This window comes from Engystomops pustulosus, chromosome 1 (assembly GCF_040894005.1).
Source record: "Engystomops pustulosus chromosome 1, aEngPut4.maternal, whole genome shotgun sequence".
In the NCBI taxonomy this organism is placed as follows: domain Eukaryota; kingdom Metazoa; phylum Chordata; class Amphibia; order Anura; family Leptodactylidae; genus Engystomops; species Engystomops pustulosus.
In genome coordinates, this window is record NC_092411.1 from 35,366,866 (window position 1) to 35,386,800 (window position 19,935).

A 19,935-nucleotide genomic window follows, 5' to 3' on the forward strand; every position below is an offset into this window, starting at 1 on the left:
TTGATGTTCATTCTTGATTTTGATGGTAGATTTCCTTTATGCTGTATTGGCGTCCACTGACTGCCAATATAGTTAGACAATATGGCACAATGAGGAGCAAAAAACATTTGCATGTTCCCTTTGGATGATGTATGCTCACGTGTGTTACGCTTGACTGATGTTACAAAAAGTGCAAACTTTGTTAATTTAAGTTTTAAATTTCATGGGCGAAACAAGGTATCTCCAGGATACCAAAAGGCTGAGCAAAAGTAATGTGGGAACAGTAGCCTAAACGGTTGGATTGTGACTATGAGGGTCTATCCCTACCTTCTATTCATGCCGAATCCCTGACAGCACCAGTCATGGAATTCCTACCAGCCCTATATTTATCTCCAATAAGAAATCTGCAGTGTCAGTGTTATGGGACAAACATCTGCCGATCCGGCCCGTTCATATATATATGTCATCCCTCCGTGTGTTTCCGCAGTTGTCTGCTATTTTAGTCCGATTTGGCATCAATGAAGAGGTGCATCGTCTGGCAGACACATTTTATTAAATACTCTCATTTTGGGTCAGGCTGCAGTTTAATTAACTTTTCTATTTGTGAATCGGAGTCTTCGTCAGCAAACGCCGCTGTTCGCCTTTCTAGTACAGATGTTTGAGGTTTTGTGATGATTCTGCTCCTTGCAGTGAATTGAACTTGCTGATCCGTTCATTACTGCAGGCAGAATAGAGGCAGCCAAATTATTAATACATGTAAAGCAAAAATTTCAATCTGCACAAAAAGTTGGCATTTTTGGCCGAAGCAGATGGCACAACTAGGATTCACAGGTATATACAAGGCGAGGCAAACCGCCGGTGCTTCTGGCTGATAACATAGAACCAACTTTGTGCAAAATTTTCTTCACAGCTTCTCTAGTTTTTGGGGAAAAGCAAGTCTAACATGTCCTCCCAATCTCAGGGAGCACAAAAGGGGTTGTCTAGGATTAGAGAAACATGATTATGCCCCCTGCCCACAGCAGGCTGATTTCTAATGCCTGGGAATGGCTACCGAATTACCGATGGGATAAATCCCAAAGCGATCACAGAATGTGTGCAGATATCTTTATGGCAAAGACCTAAAATGCTTCCAAGACTGGAAATGGTAATAATATGCTTTACTGAGTTATACGAGGGAACGCTAATGCACAACGTTATCAGAACTGTACTACCTTGTGCCTGGGCCTTATATAAAATCTGGAATAGTATGTGGTTATTATTATTGAAATATTGCATCACCTACTTTGGTTCTATACATGGGAGACCAGAAATTATAGGGCTATTCTGATGATTATATTTATGACACATTCAGAGTTACAGAGAAATTATCCTAAGAGTTTCCTATGGATTTCCAGCTATGTTTGTTTATCTAATGAATAATGTCATAAAAGATCCAATATATTATTTTTCTTATGTCTGCCTTTTTGTCAAGTTCAAATTGTCTTCAATTAGTCACAACTGTCAATTTGCACCAAATTTGGGACTTTTCCCAACTCATTCAACTTTTTTCTTCGGGCAACTTATTCCAGATTTACACCGTGCAACCAGTAGTGGAAGACAGATCTATGAAGTGCAAATTTAGGAAAATCCACGTCAGCCCCCGTGCAAGGAACTGCTTGCCACAACTTTGTAATTCATTAACTTAAAGAAGACCTGTCACACCGATTTGGGACGCTAACCCAATGACAGGTCCATATAGACCCATATAGGTTCCCAAATCGACCTGTATCAGGTCTCTAAGTGGGTCCCATGTAAAAAATAAAAAACATTTATACTTACCTAGATGCGAGTGAAATACATTGGACACCTGCACCTGTGTCCACTGCGAGCCTTTTCACCCGATGTGTGTGAAGATGTGATTAGTCCCTGGCTCCATTACACATGCATTGTTCCCACAGCGCATGCACAGTGATTCTACAGTGTACTACTACTTGTATCAGAGCGCCAGTGTATGGAGATTGGGAGAGAAGGTAAGTATAATAGTTTTTTTTTTAAATTGTGCCCAAGTAGGAACCTTATAAAGCAGTGATGGCAAACCTTTTAGAGACCGAGTGCCCAAACTACAACAAAGACCCGCTTATTTATCGCAAAGTGCCAACACAGCAATTTAATTTGTGATTTATACTCCCTCCTCTGTCACAGTTTTCATTGATACCAGCACCCTGAGGACACCAATAAAGCAGAAAATAGTCCCTGGTAGAGCTGTCACTTTAAAATAGCTCTGCGCACAGCAAGTCCTGGGCTGTCTGGGACTGCAGGAAGATACCTGGAGTCATCTCTGGTGATGGCCTGAGTGCCCACAGAAAGGGCTCCGAGTGCCACCTCTGGCACCAGTGCCATAGGTTAGCCATCACTGTTATAAAGGGTGATTCAGGGCACTAAACCATGTGTCGATAAGGACCTATGGGTAGTTTAGTTCCCAGATCACCCTGACAGGTTCTCTTTAAGTTTTTAATTAAAAAGTCATAAATCCAGTCCAGCCAATTAACATCTCATGTGTCAAAATGCAACTTTTCTAAGTGACTGTAAAAATTTATTTTGTAAAATACACCTAAAGAGCTCCAAGACAATCCAAAAATGTGAAAGATACCTGCCTAATCATGAACCTGCCCCATAGAATTTCATTGTTCATGGTTAACACTTTTATGTCTTTTTCTGCTAGGCAATAATAAATAGCACCATCAGTCCCAACATGACTTTCACTAAAACATCCCAGAAGTTTGGCCAGTGGGCGGACAGCAGGGCTAACACAGTATATGGCCTTGGCTTCTCCTCTGAGCACCATCTCACAAAGGTGAGTATACGGAGGTGGAACACTACATGATCTACAATACTTTGGTTGGTATCTAGATAGAAATTCAGTGGGGCTAGCCTGGTCTGCAGCAACTTTTTTTACTACTACCAACAATAGTTTTAAGTAAAGGCTTTTAATAGCGACAACAATTTCAGAGGAGAACCAAATACCAATAACCAAATAACCAATGGGAGGAATTCATTAAAAGTGGCATCCAAATTTCCCCGCGCTGGTGGTCCAGGGCCCATATTCACTTAGAGGCTCTGGCATCTTAGTAAATGCGGGCCCAAACTCTGCCAGTTCGGACCTGTAGACCAGACGTGAAATGGTGGAGATTTTTACTATAGTCTCTGATGGCTTTCCGTTCATGGCCCGCTTCCCGCATACACTACAACTTGACACCCCCTTGTTGGAGAGTCGGAGAAAGTAAAAAATTGGTGGCGAGAGGGAGATTCTTGTGCCTTCTCAGCCAGAAAAGTGTCAGAGTAGGCATAATGAATCTCCCCAAATGTATCTGCTGCATCACCATCCGTGGATGGGACAGGACATCAGTGATGTGCAGAGATTTTCAGTTTCCACCTCCCAGCTTGTGGCTGTCAAGGGATAAAGAATATGGAAATTATTTGACTGTGATAAGCTACAAATATTCGGCAAATCACTCATTTATTGTACTATACTTCCCAGCATGCTCTTACATTTTATGACTGCTCAGTGTTGTAATTTCACAATAGTCGGAAAGATCCAGGTTGTAAATTACTCAATTGAGATACTGGGGCAGATTTACTTACCCAGTCCATTCGCGATACAGCGGTGCGTTAAGTGCGGTGGATTCGGGTCCAGCCGGGATTCACTAAGGCAGTTCCTCCTGGTCCACCTGGTGTCGCTGCTGCTCTGAAGACCATCGGAACGCACTGAAGTTCACCACGCTATCCTGGGTGAAGGTAAGTGCGAGTCCAGCGACACTTTTTTTTTTAAATGCGCCGTTTTTTCCGAATCCATCAGGTTTCCAAAATCCAGGGCCAATACATGGAAAATCGGCGCAAATCGGAAATATTCGGGTAACATGTCGGGAAAACGCGAATTGGGCCCTTAGTAAATGACCCCCACTGTCTAAGCTGGCGGGTATGTTGCAGGAAGTCACCCCCAACATTATGGGGCAGATTTACTTACCCGGTCCATTCGCGATCCAGCGGCGCGTTCTCTGCGCTGGATTCGGGTCCGGCCGGGATTTATTAAGGTAGTTCCTCCTGCTGCGCTGAAAAGCATCAGAACGCGCTGGAGTTCATGGAGCCGGGCTGAGTGAAGGTAAGTGCAAGCTCCGCGACAGATTTTTTTTAAAAAATCCAACGGTTTTTCCGAATCCGTCGGGTTTACGTTCAGCCACGCCCCCCGATTTCCGTCGCGTGCATGCCAGCGGCGATGCGCCACAATCCGATTGCGTGCGCCAAAATCCCGGGGCAATTCAGGGGAAATCGTCTCAAATCGGAAATATTCGGGTAACACGTTGGGAAACCGCGAATCGGGCCCTTAGTAAATGACCCCCAATATTTGAAACTATCCCCCTCCCAAAGAATTAATTCTTTTCTGCGGGAGAAATATCTACTATATGATGTGAAAACTTGAATTCTATAAAGTATTAACGTATGTAATATAGCTCAGGGGGAGGCAGAAATATTAGCACTTCGGGCTTGGGAAGATATGTGAAATATTAATTTGAGCAAAGTCTTCTTAATTTCCCATTGCCTGACTAATTATACATGTCTAATATTACAGATTATTATAAAGCTAACTTAGGCTCTCACCTCACATTTGTAAAAAAAATTTCTCCTGGCACCACAATTTTTATTATTTGTTCCCCAGTATAATATGACCAAGATCTCCTTTGAGACCACTTTACCACAGATCTGGTCACCAGAAGGTATCTCCATTTAGACAGATATAGAGACCCCCATGGCAAGTGGGGGCTTAATCGCTAGAATCTTTTCTTCACCTGTTTGCTGATCGGTGGGGGTCTGTAAGCTCAAAGTCTCACTGGTTAACTTTTTGCCATTTTTCCTGCAAAACACCACTTTACACCTGTGAAGTGCCTGAGAGCCTATGGCTCAGTCCCTAGTAAAATTCTGAAGGAGCCATAGTGCACAATGGTGGCCCTTGCCATGGTCTTAGTGGTCAGACCTCCCATATTAGCATATGCTTGATATTATAATACATTTGTACCCTTACTCCATTGTGTGTGTTTCTTTAACTGTATTTCTGTCATCCTCATTATATCCTTTTTACTTGGCTCCATCCTCTTTCGTGGCGTTGTATAATGTGGAAAATTAAGTTGTTAAAAAAAAGTTCAAAATAGTCAATACCCACAGAGATACACATCAGGGATGGCAATCCATGAAGGGTTACCAACAAGAGGAGCTCATTCTGCCTGTGAGTGCAAAGACGTGTCTACATGGCACAACATCTTTGCTCCCTTGAAAAGCGAGCTCCTCTCTATGATACATCTTATCTTGTCATCCTTTTTGGGCAGCTTTGTGGTCATTGACTATTTAGGGACTGATTGAGCTGTGGACTGTGGGGACATGTTCTGTTCCACTGGATGAACCACCAGAGAAGCAGAATACAGCTTATCACTGGTATGGAACAATTGGAAGTACAATTATCATCATAATGGAACAAAGCAATACTAAGTAACTATGGGGAGGGTAATAGGGGGCATATACAGCTTTTGGGGCAAGAATTTGTTCCCCTTGTTAATACAGTCTGAGGTTTCATACTTCATATGGCATTTGTATAGTTTAGCATTGGGTATATATGTCGCTTCCCTTTACCCCATAGAAGCACAAAGTATATTAGATAGGAAGGAAGTCTCTATCTTCCATTAAAAAATGTATTCATTTTCTCCTTTACCGTTACATTTTTATTTTATATACATATTTTATCTGTCGTTGGCTCGGGGCAATGTGTAATGATCTGTTCCATTTTATTAATTTTTATTTCATCGATTAGTTTGCAGAAAAATTTCAGGAATTTAAAGAAGCTGCTCGATTAGCAAAGGAGAAATCCCAAGAAAAGATGGAGCTGACTAGTACTCCTTCCCAGGTAATGGCACTGTCACCCATATTTATTATTGTGGGTAAGAGGTTGTTAGTGCACGTGGGATTTAAATCAAATATACTGTATGTGGTATTGATAAGATCTAACATCCAGATTTAAGTTGGTTGTTCTGGGTCTTAGCTACCAAAGATTGAGTATAATTTAAAGGGAACCTGACATCAGAAATTGGTCTAATAAACCAATACCAGTTTGTTGTGAAGCAGATCAATACCTTCTGGATCATGTTACTTTCATGAATATGAATAAGACGCAATGCATCGAAATGCGTTGATCTTTTCTCTGCATGTGCATGCTGCATTGTTGTTATTTATTCAAAAAAGAATAATTACAGCTCTATAGTATCTTTGTGAAGTATATGTGCTGAACATCCACTACAAATCTTCCTTTTCCATGGTACTTTTATGGCGCAGTGTGGTGGTATCATCCAGAAAATTATTTTTTAAGTGAAATGTAAATTGGTTGCATAAAGTCATGGAGGCGGAGAGTTTAGTACTGAAGTCAAGATCTCTCCACCTCAGAACGCCTCTTCTGCTGTGATGAGTATCAGGGACCCAACTTCAGGAGATCTGGTTATTGATGCCCCAAGATCAATGGTGGCGAACCTATGGCACGGGTGCCAGAGGCGGCACTCAGAGCCCTTTCTGTGGGCACCCGGGCCACTGCCCCAGCACACCAGACAGGACTCAAAGAATCTTCCTGCAGTTCCATGCAACTTAAACGATGCTGCTTTCAGTCATATATTTAAGTGATACGTACTTCACTACTTGGGACTGTAGGAAGAGGGAGAATCAGTAGACAGGGCCGAATTATCTTTGGAAGACCTTTCTCTGGCCCCATGATTCTCTGTGTACAGGGGGACACTGGAAAGAAGCTACCATGATGCAAATTTTACATCTTGTCCTCAGGAGGCCAATATGATCGAAAGTTATTGAAGAACAGGGAGCAATAAGTTACGGCTTTAATTTTTGGTTGGCACCTCCCAATAAATAATGGGGGTTTTGGGTTGCAATTTGGGCACTTGGCCGCTAAAAGGTTCGCAATCACTGCCCTAGATGAAGGACCATCAATTACAGTGCAGGGGGTGTTGTGAGGCAGGGAGAGCTTGACTTCATTGTTAAGCTTCCCTCCTCCTTGACTTTATACAACTATTTTATGAAAGAAACACGATCTGGAAGGGGTTTAGCTACTCGGCAACATATTTTTAGTGGTTTATGAGGTCAATTTCTGATGACATGTTCCCTTTAAAGTTTTCCTTAACAGTATTGCATAGATCAGTGTATGATGAGTAACTCTTAACTGACCATTATATAACTTACTTGGCTATGAGTTAGGAGTCATTTGCCATGAGTTACGATATATTAGGCGGCCCTGAGTTTACAGTGGCAAGATTCTATAAAACTAATCACACCTAGTCATCACCAAGCAGGACTGGGGAGTTGATAACCCTTGCCCAACTCTGACCCCGACTCCAATTTTCCAACTCCAACTATGACTCCAATTCCATCAAAAATTATCACCGACTCCACAACTCTCCACATTTCCTTCGCAGTGCCTTTTTTTCTGATTTGTTGCAGAGAAGCTTCACTACTGAGCATGTACATAAAATGCAACACACATTCATCTAAACTAAAAGCCTAGAAGAGGGATGCACAACCCATGGCCGACCGGCCACATACAACCTGTTAAGCATCAAGTTGCGGCCTGCACACTTTTGACATTCAAGAACCCAATGAGTGCTTCTATAACTGATGAAAGCTTCCATTGGTGTAGGAAGTAGTGGTGAGTGTAACTGAGAAGTCCTCACTGTTCCTGGGTCATCTCCTGCCACTCTGCTCTGTGTCCTGACTCCTGCCACTGGTTAACTGAACATCAGGACCCAGAGCATAGTGGCCCCGTGGGCTGAAGAAGACCCAGGAATGGAAAGTACTATTCAGCTGTGCTGCACTGATCCTAGGTCCTCTTGGGGGTGGTATTTTGTGCTGTTCTAAGTAGTGTGACTTCAAGCTGATAGGCCCCAGTGCAAAGTCTGTGCCAGGCTCCTTGCAATAATGTATGGTTTATAGTACTAGCCTTCTTAAGGTGACACCTTAGGGGCCAGTTGCAACCACACCTTCTTAACCTTGTGAAGTTACAGCCTGTCGTTGTTGGTGCAATCTAGGTTGCTGGTTACTGGTGCGGCCCCTTGAGCAGTATGACAATGTGGCCCTCAAACCAAAAAAGGATCTTCACATCTGCCTTAAATCAGGAATAGAACAGACATTTATAGAAAGTTTCAAAATTCCTATGAAAAAATATCATATACTGCATTGATCAAACCGTACCAATTTATTACATATTGGTGGAGTCGGAGTCTGAATAACTACTGTAGTTACTAGAGAGCTGGAGTAAATACTTTTACTACAGCTCCAATCAAAGGAGGGATACCAGGTCCATAGCACCACATAGTTGAGCGATACAACCTAGAGCTGCCCTTATACATGCTCCTTCCACACAAGGACTAGGAATTGGCCGTCCTCTGGGTGGCATAGTAGCAAAGTAGTTATAGCAGCAACCATGATTCCAGAAATATTAGTTCAAGCAAGAAATGTTACTATTAGTTTGTAGATAGAATCTTGGTGAACATGTGACTGTGGAATATGTTAGCACGTGTGATATTTGATCCATTGTGATCCATTCTAAAAAATGTCCCCCCCAGTGCGTCTACTGTATGTACCACAAGATATCAGAACATTGTGTGTCCCTTAACTATCTTCTATTTAAGGTTGTCATAGCGCGGTCTCCTCTCTCTCTCCAGCTTAGTGGGTTTGATTGAAGGCCATTTGCATCTGACATCTGGTCATTTCCTGTTGAGTAAGGAATTGGTGGAGGTCCAGTATCTGCTGCACAGGTGTCCAAATTGGCTGGAAAAAGCTGTAATCACAGTTGGCATGGCTGAGCTGTATCCACCGAGAGATGAGAGATTGGAAGCCTGCTGACACCAAATTCTAATCCAATTATGTAGAGATCGGTACCATTTATTCTGGTTCTCTTGTTTAAGAGGGACATACTATTCCTGTTCAGAAGTGACATTACATTGCTGAAACGAAGCCACATTACTGGATTATCTTTGCCCTACTGGTTTAATTTACTAGAGATATAGTCCTTTACAAGGTGACATTTTGGAACAGAAACATCCTACAAGGATAACTGCTAATTCGTAGTTTATTAAAGGGGTTGTCCAAGACTAACTGAGGGGGCCAGGGGTTGGCTGCATAATAAAAATAACTAGTACTTACCTCCTCCGGCGCTCCCGGCTTCTCTGGTGTCTCTGTTTGTTTACAGGGGCAAGCAAGCTCCGCTCTTGCAGCTTCCAGCGCCCACATTTTCTGTCCCAGCACCTGATACAGTATTGGGACAGTGGTTGGGTGGGTGTGCAAGACCAGAGCTTCTGTAAATAAACAGGGGCATGGCACAGAGAGAGGGCGGTGCTGGGCACCTGGAGCACCGGATAAGGCAAGTACTAGTCATTTTTTTATGCAGCCCACCCCTGGCCACTTTGTTTTTTTAATTAGTATCAAACAACCCCTTTAATAGTGGAAATAAGCAGGTTCAGTAAAATTCCTTTAATTTGAGATTATTAGGAAATGACGATTTTGGAATTTTGAATGCCTCAAGTAGCCATATTACAGCTGGTTTGCTGTTCTACTTCTGATCTTGTAGGATTTCAGGCTATATGTCAATGTTGGAGTTTAAGACTTTTAGGACTTTTTGAACATTTATTCTAAGGCCTCAGGCGTATGAGGTATGTGATGTCCATAGGTCCATATTATGGAGAGAAAGAAAGACTATTGGTAACCATATGACCCCGTTATAAGAAGTTGTACTGATTTGGCACTTTTCTTACATATTATCACAGCAGAAGGGATTGCAAAAGTTTTCTGGGTAGAGGATTTTACACTGACGTCCTTTTTTTAGGAGAGGTCATAAGTATCACCTTTGCGAGGAACGGACACCTAAATCCTGAACAGCATTGATCAGCTGTTCTTGACAGAAATTGAACATGGGAGGGTTTTAGAAGAAAATAAATCCATACACTCTATAGTGGCCATGTTGGGGAACTGCAATTGTGCTTCCATTCAAGTGAACATCTACAATACAGTGCACAGAGCCTTATACTCCTTAGCTTCTGGTGACAGAGGCTTCTTTTGATAGTTGACCTGTCCAGGATGTGGTGTCTCAGATCTTCAATGACCCCATACAAACTGTGTATTTGTTGTTACACACATCTTCTGGAATACAAGTTAAGGTCAAATGGAATCCAGAAACAATTTATTCTGTTGAATTATTTTTGTGTTGCTTCACAACCCGATTATGCTGCCATCAAAAGTTTTCATTGAAATGTTGTGGGTAGCAACTTTGTTCATGTCTGTGAAACTTATATGGAAGTCACATTACTTCCTTCCAATCAAAATCCAGGATTGTCACTGGAGGACAAAATTCGTACATTAATCATATTGTAAAGCATATTGAAAACAAGACCCCTAATAAGAACCAAGTTAAAACAATTACAAAATACAAAATGGCAACAATAAAACAAATGGGTAAGCATGGTGCATAGTAATACAATAGAATATATAAGACTATAGTAGATGGCCTATTTACTGAACCACTTGTATCACTACAAGTCATTGGCTTCCACTGGCCACAATTTGGGGTTCTCATGTAAGACCTATCTGAAAAACTGTCCTGTATGAGTTGGCTGCGGGTCATAGAAGCCACAAAACTGGCAGTGAGGGGGAGATCTAATTCAGGCATTATTTGTCTATGTAGACATGATGAATCTCCCCCAATCTAGACCCATATATACAGCGCCTTGCAAAAGTATCCGGCCCCCTTGAACTTTTCTACCTTTTGCCACATTTCAGGCTTCAAACATAAAAACATAACATTTAAATTTTTTGAAGAAGAATCAACAACAAGTGGGACACAATTGGGAAGTGGAACCAAATTTATTGGATATTTCAAACTTTTATAAAAAAAATCATAAACTGAAAAGTGGGGCGTACAATATTATTTGGCTCCTTTACATTCGGTTCAGCAAATTCCCTCCAGAAGTTCATTGAGGATCTCTGAATGATCCAATGTTGTCCTAAATGACTGATGATGATACATTTAATCCACCTGTGTGTAATCCAGTCTCCGTATAAATCTACCTGCTCTGTGATAGGCTCAGGGTTCTGTTTAAAGCATCATGAAGACACAGGAACACACCAGGCGGGTCCATAATGCTGTTGTGGAGAAGTTTAAAGCTGGATTTAGAAACAAAAAGATTTCACAAACTTTAAATATCCCAAGGAGCCCTGTGCAAGTGATCATATTGAAATGGAAGGAGTATCAGACCACTGCAAATCTACATAGACATTACTGTCCCTCTAAGCTTTCATCTCAAACAAGGATATGACTTATCAGAGACGAGACCCATGATCCCTCTGGATGAACTGCAGAGATCTACAGCTCAGGTGGGAGAGTCTGTCCATAGGACAACAATCAGTCGTACACTGCACTGTGACAGAGATTTATCTTCCAACAAGACAATGATCCCACCCATAAAGAAAAATCTACAATGGAAGGTTCCCAAATAAATGTATCCAGGTGTTAGAACGGCCAAGTCACAGTCCAGACCTGAATCCAGTCGAGAATCTGTGGAAAGAGCTGAAAACTGCTGTTCAAAAACGCTTCATCCAACCTCACTGACCTCTAGCTATTTTCCAAGGAGAATGGGCAAATTTGTGCAAAACTGATAGAGACCTGATACCCCAAGCGACCCCAAGTAATCGCAGCAAAAGGTGGCGCTACGAAGTATTAACTTAAGGGGGCAAATAATATTGCAGTCCCCGCTTTTCAGTTTATTGACCAGTTGACTGGTCACAATTCAGTTATTTAGTAACAAATCCTTGATCACATTAATTGCAAAACAAGTAATATAACCAGGTCCCAAGTGAGAACTTATCACTCAGATGAGTATATATTTTCCAATGCATCATCCAGTGGTGCTGGGGCATTGCAGTTAGATGGTTTTGTGAACGTGGTGGTAATCTGGAGCCCAGAGTTCAGTCCATTTTTGTGTCCCAACTAGATGGACTAAAAATGTGGATGTCACTTAGGGACCTTAGGACCTGACAAGCCCTGGCCTAACCGCGGAGCAACAGCCCTTATTGGCTGCCCCCGACTGACACCTGGTCCTAAGTGTCTACCCTGGTCTGGGTCCTACCTCATCACTTGGTTCCCTTTCAATATATTTTTGTGTGAATTTTTTTTGTTCCAAACAGAAGTGACATAAATTTCAAAAGTCGCACATAATGAATAAATGAATCTGTGTCCTAATCCAGCACTAAGTCGATAAACAGTAGCCCATTGCATTCATGTCTTTAATTTCTGGAGCAAATGGTTAAAAAAATTGTTATAAAAGTATTACATTCCTTTCTTGATATTAACTTCTTGAATATTTCCTTAAAGGAATCTGCTGGAGGGGATATTCAGTCTCCTTTAACACCAGAAAGCATTAACGGAACGGATGACGAGAGAACAACCCCTGAAGTGACGCAAAATTCTGAACCAAGGGCTGAACCTACGCAGAATGCATTGCCATTTACACATAGGTACCAATTCAGTTCCCAAATCCTGATAAACTGATGTGTCTCTGTTAATATACTAATATATGGCTGTGGGGGAGATATGAGCGGCACTGTATAATCCTGTGTGAGTGCTTATTATGGACTCGTGATAATCTCATTACCTCCTGAATATTATTATATGCAATATCTTATCTGTAGCACATCGGGGTAAACTAGTAGCAGTGTGTTATTTACAAGGTGCATTTATAGAGTCTCTCTGATCAGTTGGTGCTTTGCATATGCAAATTACATTGTCTGATTCATGTATATTTCTATGGGCCTTTGCATTTTGTTACTTACCAATTTGTTCTCAGTAACTTATTGTGGAGCAATAATATCACAGTTCTCACCATGAAGAGTTCTCTGTGTTACACACACCAAGGGTATGAGTAGCGGAGCACACATAGGGATCACTGATCCTTACTTCAGATGTATAGGGCTTCACAGTACATTTTTGCATCCTGTTTAGAGGTATAGTGGTATTTTATTCAGACCTTAACAACCTGGCCCTTTTTGGTTTTTGCATTTCTGTCTTCCAAAAACCATAAGTGTTTTTTTTTTTTTTGCTTGAGGGCTTATTTTCTGCGACACACATTTTACTTCCTAGGGTCAATAAAATGAACTAGGAAGCTGGGAAAAAATTACAACGGCGGTCCAACTGACAAAAAATCTGCAGTTGCGCAATTTTCTTATTTATATAATCTTTTGCGTGGTCCAAATGACACACCATCTTTAATCTTGGGGTCAGTATGATCATGCAGATACCAAATTTTGATTTATTTTTTCACTAAATTCTGAGTCCTGCCTCCTTGTTCCTGATTGACAAGTCTCACTGCTACACCATGCTGCCTTATGGATCGTCTGCCAATATTCAACTATAGATATATACAGCTCCCTTTGCTTTCACCTTCAGGGGCAGTAGGAAGTAGTACAAAATCCCTTGCTGGAACATTTAGAGAGAGAGAGAGAGACAGATAGTGGTTGTGTGTTACTCATCATTAACAACTCTCTCAGAAAAGTGGGGGCTGAGAGAGACTTGGCCATGTGAAGAGAAATCAACCTCAATCTGCCTTCAGGGATCTTCTTGAGAGAGTCAGATGTCTCTCTCATTCACAAGGGGAGCTGGGTTAGCAGTCGCAGTAAAGAAGTGGGGAATGCAGACTATATACTTCAGCTCTCCTGGATCAGATGACATCAATAAAAGTCTTTTTTAATCCCTTGTATAGAGGCATCAGTGGGACATGCTTAAAGACTAAAAAGTGGTGGGGGGTGTGACAGGTTCTCTTTAAGAATGGTCTAATAAAATATTCCAAATACTCCAGAACTAGTGCAGAAAAAAATATTAAATGATGTCAAGAAAATATAATTGGTGATGCATGTTACATTTCTGGTAGCTCATGAAAAATTTACAAAACAGAAATAATTTAAAGACACTTATTTCCACATATTAATATTATATCATTTTACCAGCCCCATCAAATTATTTTAATTTGCTTTGGGAATGTCCACCTAAACAAATCCAATGCTAGAGAGAAGAATTTGCTTTCAGTGCACTAATTTTTATTGACTTCTTTGCATATTAACAGTTGTCACTCCTGGGGTCACCACTGAGCATGTGTGACCACCGGTACTAAGCACACAAGGTGGATACTCAGAGAAAATCAAAAGAACACCATAATCTGAGTTATGCCGTAAAGGAATGTAAAATGTAATTATAACACATCCCCTTTTTAACTTGTAGTGAGTAATCTCGTAGTGATCCATTGAAAGCTGCAAAATTATGCAAATAAGTGTCAATTGAGCCGGCAACACATGCTGTGATGTGAGTGTGCAATTTGAGGTTCTACAGTATTTTACCTGGTGTAAAGTCCAATAATGTGCACTGTAAAAAACCATTACCATTGGAAAATGTTGATGTCGGTTTGTGCCTTGAGTTTTTGGTATTGGTTTTGATCTTTTGATGTGTACACTTTATCACTGAGTACTTTCTCATATGACTTTTATGTACAAATTTCCTCTCACCTTCTTGTACATGTATCTAATTTTACAAAATGATGTAAAATCTTAGAAAGCATGGGATGAAGTGGTCTGGCACATATGGCAAGCATAGGAAGCAGCGCTGTGTCAATTTAAAGAGGACCTGTAACCATAATTTTTACCCTCAGACCAGTAATAGGGTTAAAAGTCCTAAAATTACCTGAGGCACTGCACCTCAATTACAGCCATTTTTCTAATACGCAAAGTAGACATGAGTCAGTTTCAGAAGAAAAGAGTCATGTTTTCTCCCAGGCTGCCAGTGAACCCCACCTCCGTCTTTTGACAGCTCAGTGTCTCTTTAAATCTCAATCTGAGTAGACAGGAAGTCCTCTCCTGGTGCTTACCAGAATGCTGTCCCTCTCACTGCATGGTGTATTTAGTAGTGAACATTGAGTAGGAAAAGGCAGATCTTCTCAACATTTTAAATACCCGCGATGGGCGGGGCCCATCTAAACTGGTGGCAGGAGCCAAGCAGCAGTGGGAGGGGTTAACATAGACAAAGGCTGAAAACGTTTGGGGGATGGTTTTACTGATGGCAGGAGGCAGATATAAGCTGGGACCCAAGAGCTGCATTTTTCAGCAAAGGTACAGTGGGAAGTGCAAAAGATTTATTGTGCCTGTTTTTGATGACGGGTTCCCACACCCCAAATTGTACCTTATTCTGTATCTTAATAGTGTACTTCTTATTTCTTTGTACTCTACCATTGTTCCAAAATCCACTTTTACTGCTCCTCTTTATTTCATAACATAAAGTCAAGTAGGCAAGGGAGCTCAACCATGCAGACCATGCAGTCAAGTTCCCTCCACCTCCTCACAGCCACACCGAGATCTAGACAGTGAGGAATTGACACAGAAAGTAAATTGGAAAATTGTATTTTTGTAACTTTTATTAAAACACAATATCAATTATTTGCTGACAGTGGACAACCCCTTTAAACTGCTGTTTATTATGCAATCTCTTCCTCATATAGAGTGAAAAACTAGATTTTTTATATTGTTATAGCAAGTCTTGCACCTTCTATGTTGAACACACTTTTTGGCTATGAGGTTATTATACAGTGTAATAGTGCGCTCACAGTGTTCGGCTTTAATCTGTTATTTGCTTCATTGACATTGAGTGTCCTGTTCAGTTATTGATCACAATTTCTATTTCTGAGAAGAGTCTGTATTACACAATGTGATGTAATGCACTCTGGAGTCCGGAGGCCTCACTTTAAGCAAATATATTTATCCTGTATATAAATTTATTATCGTTTTTAATCATTTAATCTGCTGTTTTTTTAACACTTGGTCCAGTATGCAATTTGAGAACTTGGTACTGTATGATTCTTGTTGTTGGATATATACTGCCACAAACTTTATATTATCTTAGTAGCATGCCAATGCAGGAAATTATTGCAGTATTTTTGTAGAAATGTGTTTTCCGTGTTACCTATATATTTATGATTTTTTTAAAAAAATTTCTACAGTTCGTGTTTGTACCTATAAAAATGTAGCATTTTTTGTAACTGGATCAGGTAACTTTTTGTAACTTAACGTATTAAGCAAGGATACAAGAATTGGATTTGATCAAGTTTTTAAAAGAACAGTATTATATATAGGTTTGTGGGAAAAGATTTAGTATAGCAAAAGAGTCCAGTGGGCGGTCTTATTCACTGATTATTGAGCTTTCCTGTATGACTGACTCATATTCCTTACATGACTCCTAAACTGTAAGTATAAAATACAAGTTGTGGTGATTTCTGTTATTCATAAAAATATCAATCTACTCAGCTCCTTCTGCTCTATAACATACCAACCAGAGATGTATATTGTATATACAACTGGACGCTCTCTCTTTAAAGGAAATCTACTGTCAAAACCAAACATGATAAACCAGGGACACTTACTCATAGACCCAGGCACAGTGACTGTGGTAATGTTCTTATGTTTGTTATCCATGGCCTGTTTCCTTCTAAAATCAACTTTTAAAATTATGCTAATGAGTCTGAGAAGCTACCCTTGCACCTCTGTGATCTGGCTTTACAGGTTGTTACACGCTTGTGAAGTTGCAGCAAGGAAAGGCTCTGGCAACACCCCTCAGAGCCTTTCTGGCTCATTAGCATAATTGTAAAACTTGATTGTAGATGGAAGGAGGCCATGGACAACAAATATAAGAAGATTACCACAGTCACAGTGCCTGGATATTAGAGTAAGTGTCCCTGGTATATCCATGCTTGACTTTGATGGTAGACATTGAATGCATGAACATTTTCTCCATATATGGTGACATGAGGTGTTTTTATGACGGAACCACATCATATATAAATGTTTTGGGTAGTTGTGGCCATAAAGAAAGATATCTGGCAGAAGTGAGCAACATTCATTTACATTCTACTCAGCAAGAACAAATGAATAAATATGAGAAGCTGCCAAGACCTCACATATGTTCTTATGGGTAAACCTTAAATACTGTAGCAGTACGTATGTGTATATTTGTACACAGCGATACCATGCTGGATAATTTCACCATTCATTTAATCATTTTCCAAGGTTTAGATGCAAAAAATCTATAAATGTCACAACACCCCCATATTTAAGCTACATAAATTCTAAGCTTTACTACTTCTAATGTGAATACCAGATGCCTGGCAGTTTTTACCTTTCAGACAGTGTCAGACTGGCCCACCAGAGGAGCAGAGGATCCTCTGGTGGGCCCATCCTCAAACTCTATACTGGATTCTAAGGTTCTGGAGAAGACAATCTGATTCTGAGGCTACAAATACTTAAAAGAGGGGAAAGTTAAAGGAGATTGGGAATCCAGAATAACTTTTCTTGGTGGACACAGAACCCCAGTGACACTGCCTTAAGATGGATATTTATGTTTCCCATCATGCAGAACCTCCTTTGTGTATTCTGAAAGTTGAGTTTGTGTTCCTGCTAGGTAACTACGTGTCTTCCTACCTGGATGACCAACATTTTAGTACATTTAGCTGAAGAGGTCACAGGATCTTTTATCTGCTCTACAATACACTGCCTCTGGAGGCTGCACAGATTTCCTTTAAGCCCATCCCACTTAGGCAACAAGAAGAGTGTACAAGATGTCACAAGCTTCAAGGAATTGTCAAGATAAAAGATTTCAAGACATACTGAGGGGGAAACATAATGTAGCATAAATGAATATAGGCCTTACCTGCATGCGCTAAAATGTCAAATTTTTATTGACAGCAGTAAAAACGTTTAAGAGTTTTTGTGCATTTGGCTAAAATTGTGGTGTTAATTTTGTGTAGTATCTCCATCTAATCCTATTATATCCGTGTACAGCATGTGGGCAAATTTGGTTTCTGCAAAAAAATTTTGCTTCATTGTCTTCACTATTCTGGTACTGACATTAAAGCGTCTTTTTTAAGTGTTGTGCTATATAGATATTAAAGATGCCGATTATGCATAATAAATAAATGTAGTGTTTTCTTTCTCGGAGGTTAAAATATGGATTACTGCTACCGTGTGCTATTGATGTCACAAAGGAGACTCATATAATGTATCATAAGAATGTCAGATTATAGGCATAATAATACTTGTGCAAATAGTGTTCATTGGACCTTTATACGTATTTCATATTTCATATCTGTAAATAATACACAAGAAAATGTCTTTATGCTTTAATATCAAACTAAGGTCCAGTATGCTACATAATAAGGATTTATTATATAACTATGTGCATAAGCCAAGTCCTCCGTCATCAAGAATTTCCTTCCCCTTACCCTTAAAGGACATCTACCACCAGAATCGAGGATAGTAAATCAAGCACACTGACATACTGGTCAGATCTGATCTTCTTTAAGCTTCTTATGCCCTGGTTTTAACAAAATAAAAGGTTTAAAAATTATGCAAATGAGTCTGGGGTTCCCAGTTCCATGGGTGTTAATGGAGCCTGGAGCCCCTCAGGCTTATTTTTGCCTAATTTTAAATCCATTAGTTTCTTGAAAACAGGGGCATACAAAGCTAAAAGAAAAGCAGATCTTTAGCAGAGGGGGCACACACCGGTATGGCTAGGTTTACTATCCTTAAACCTGGTGGTAGATGTCCTTTAATCTAAGCAAATCTATAAAGGAAATATTTGCACTTCTTGAAATGCATGGTTAAATTTTGACTTACAAATACTAATACTAACCAAATACTAAACATGTTAAAATAGCCTTACTCAGTATCAACATCTACACATAGAGGGAAACTTAAAAACACTCCTTTGCCAGACTTCTGGTGGATTTGCAGCAAAAAATAAATAATCTAAAATTCCTTGTAATAGATTTATGAAGGCTGTTTAGACCATTTTTGATACTTTTTGGACTTATCCAACAAAGGGGCATGGTCAGGGCCTGGTGTCTGGAAAAGGGGCATGGTCAGATGAAAGATAGCTTGTGTGCCAAAGAAATTAGGAAGGTTCTCCACATTGTGGCACAAAGTTTAGACCAGTTAAAGGCAGAACTCGACAGTCTTAGGCCTCAAGCACACAACCGTTATTGGGGACATGATCTAGATGCAAAATTTACAGTGCAGCGAGCACACTGTGTCCCACCACACTACGACCAAGCCTGGCAGCCGCTGGGCAGCATATGGGACATGTCCTAAATGCCGGTAAGAGGATTGCTCTCCCTACATCTCTTCGGCCCGGTGCTTGCCCCGACGAGCACGTGTTTGTGTGCACAGGGCCTTAAACTGCAACAGAATTCATCATAACACAGATTTATCTAGCAAAAGACTGGTGTAGTCAATCTCTGCACTGTCAGGGCCTGTAACACATTATTAAATTTCACCCATAGAGGGGTATAGATCAGCAGCGCAAAGTCTGATGTTGTTCTATACATTCTACACCAAGGGAGAAGATATGAAGACCTCTCATTAGGATTTGTGGAGGTCCCAAATTGCAATTGCAAATAATTCTCTCAAATAGAGGACTGAAAGAAAACAACTGTTTAGTGTTGGTCATCATGCTCATCATCCATCCACCATGCAGCATTGTTCATGATTTATAATGCTCTTTTTCAACCATCTGGACCAATGTATGGGCCAGATAATATCTATGTAAATAAAAAAAGAAGAAAATACATCTTGAAAGGAAACATTGTATGACTTGGAGGATTGTGCAGAATCCTTGAGCGCTATTACATTTGTTGGCTTTTAGTACGGGGATAGAACAGATGGCAGGGTAGAAAAATTGCTGATTTCAGACACTTAAGCCATTACTGGCACATGGTATACCGGCTTAACAAGTAAGCAAAATTCAATATCAACAGTGATTGGACTTCAAAGACACTCAGCTTGAGAGCAGCACCTCAAACA

At 40.5% G+C, this 19,935-nt stretch overlaps 1 protein-coding gene across 5 annotated transcripts in view; it reads left to right on the top strand.

Moving 5' to 3' along the window:
• The window catches only part of HOMER1 (homer scaffold protein 1), a 66,141-nt gene that overhangs the window by 20,540 nt on the left and 25,666 nt on the right, over window positions 1–19,935 (top strand). For all 5 annotated transcript variants that reach the window (XM_072137722.1, XM_072137691.1, XM_072137697.1 and 2 more), the window contains 3 exons: window positions 2,681–2,812; window positions 5,816–5,908; window positions 12,419–12,561. In XM_072137722.1, the coding sequence (XP_071993823.1) occupies window positions 2,681–2,812; window positions 5,816–5,908; window positions 12,419–12,561 (368 nt within the window). The remainder of the gene's footprint in view (window positions 1–2,680; window positions 2,813–5,815; window positions 5,909–12,418; window positions 12,562–19,935) is intronic.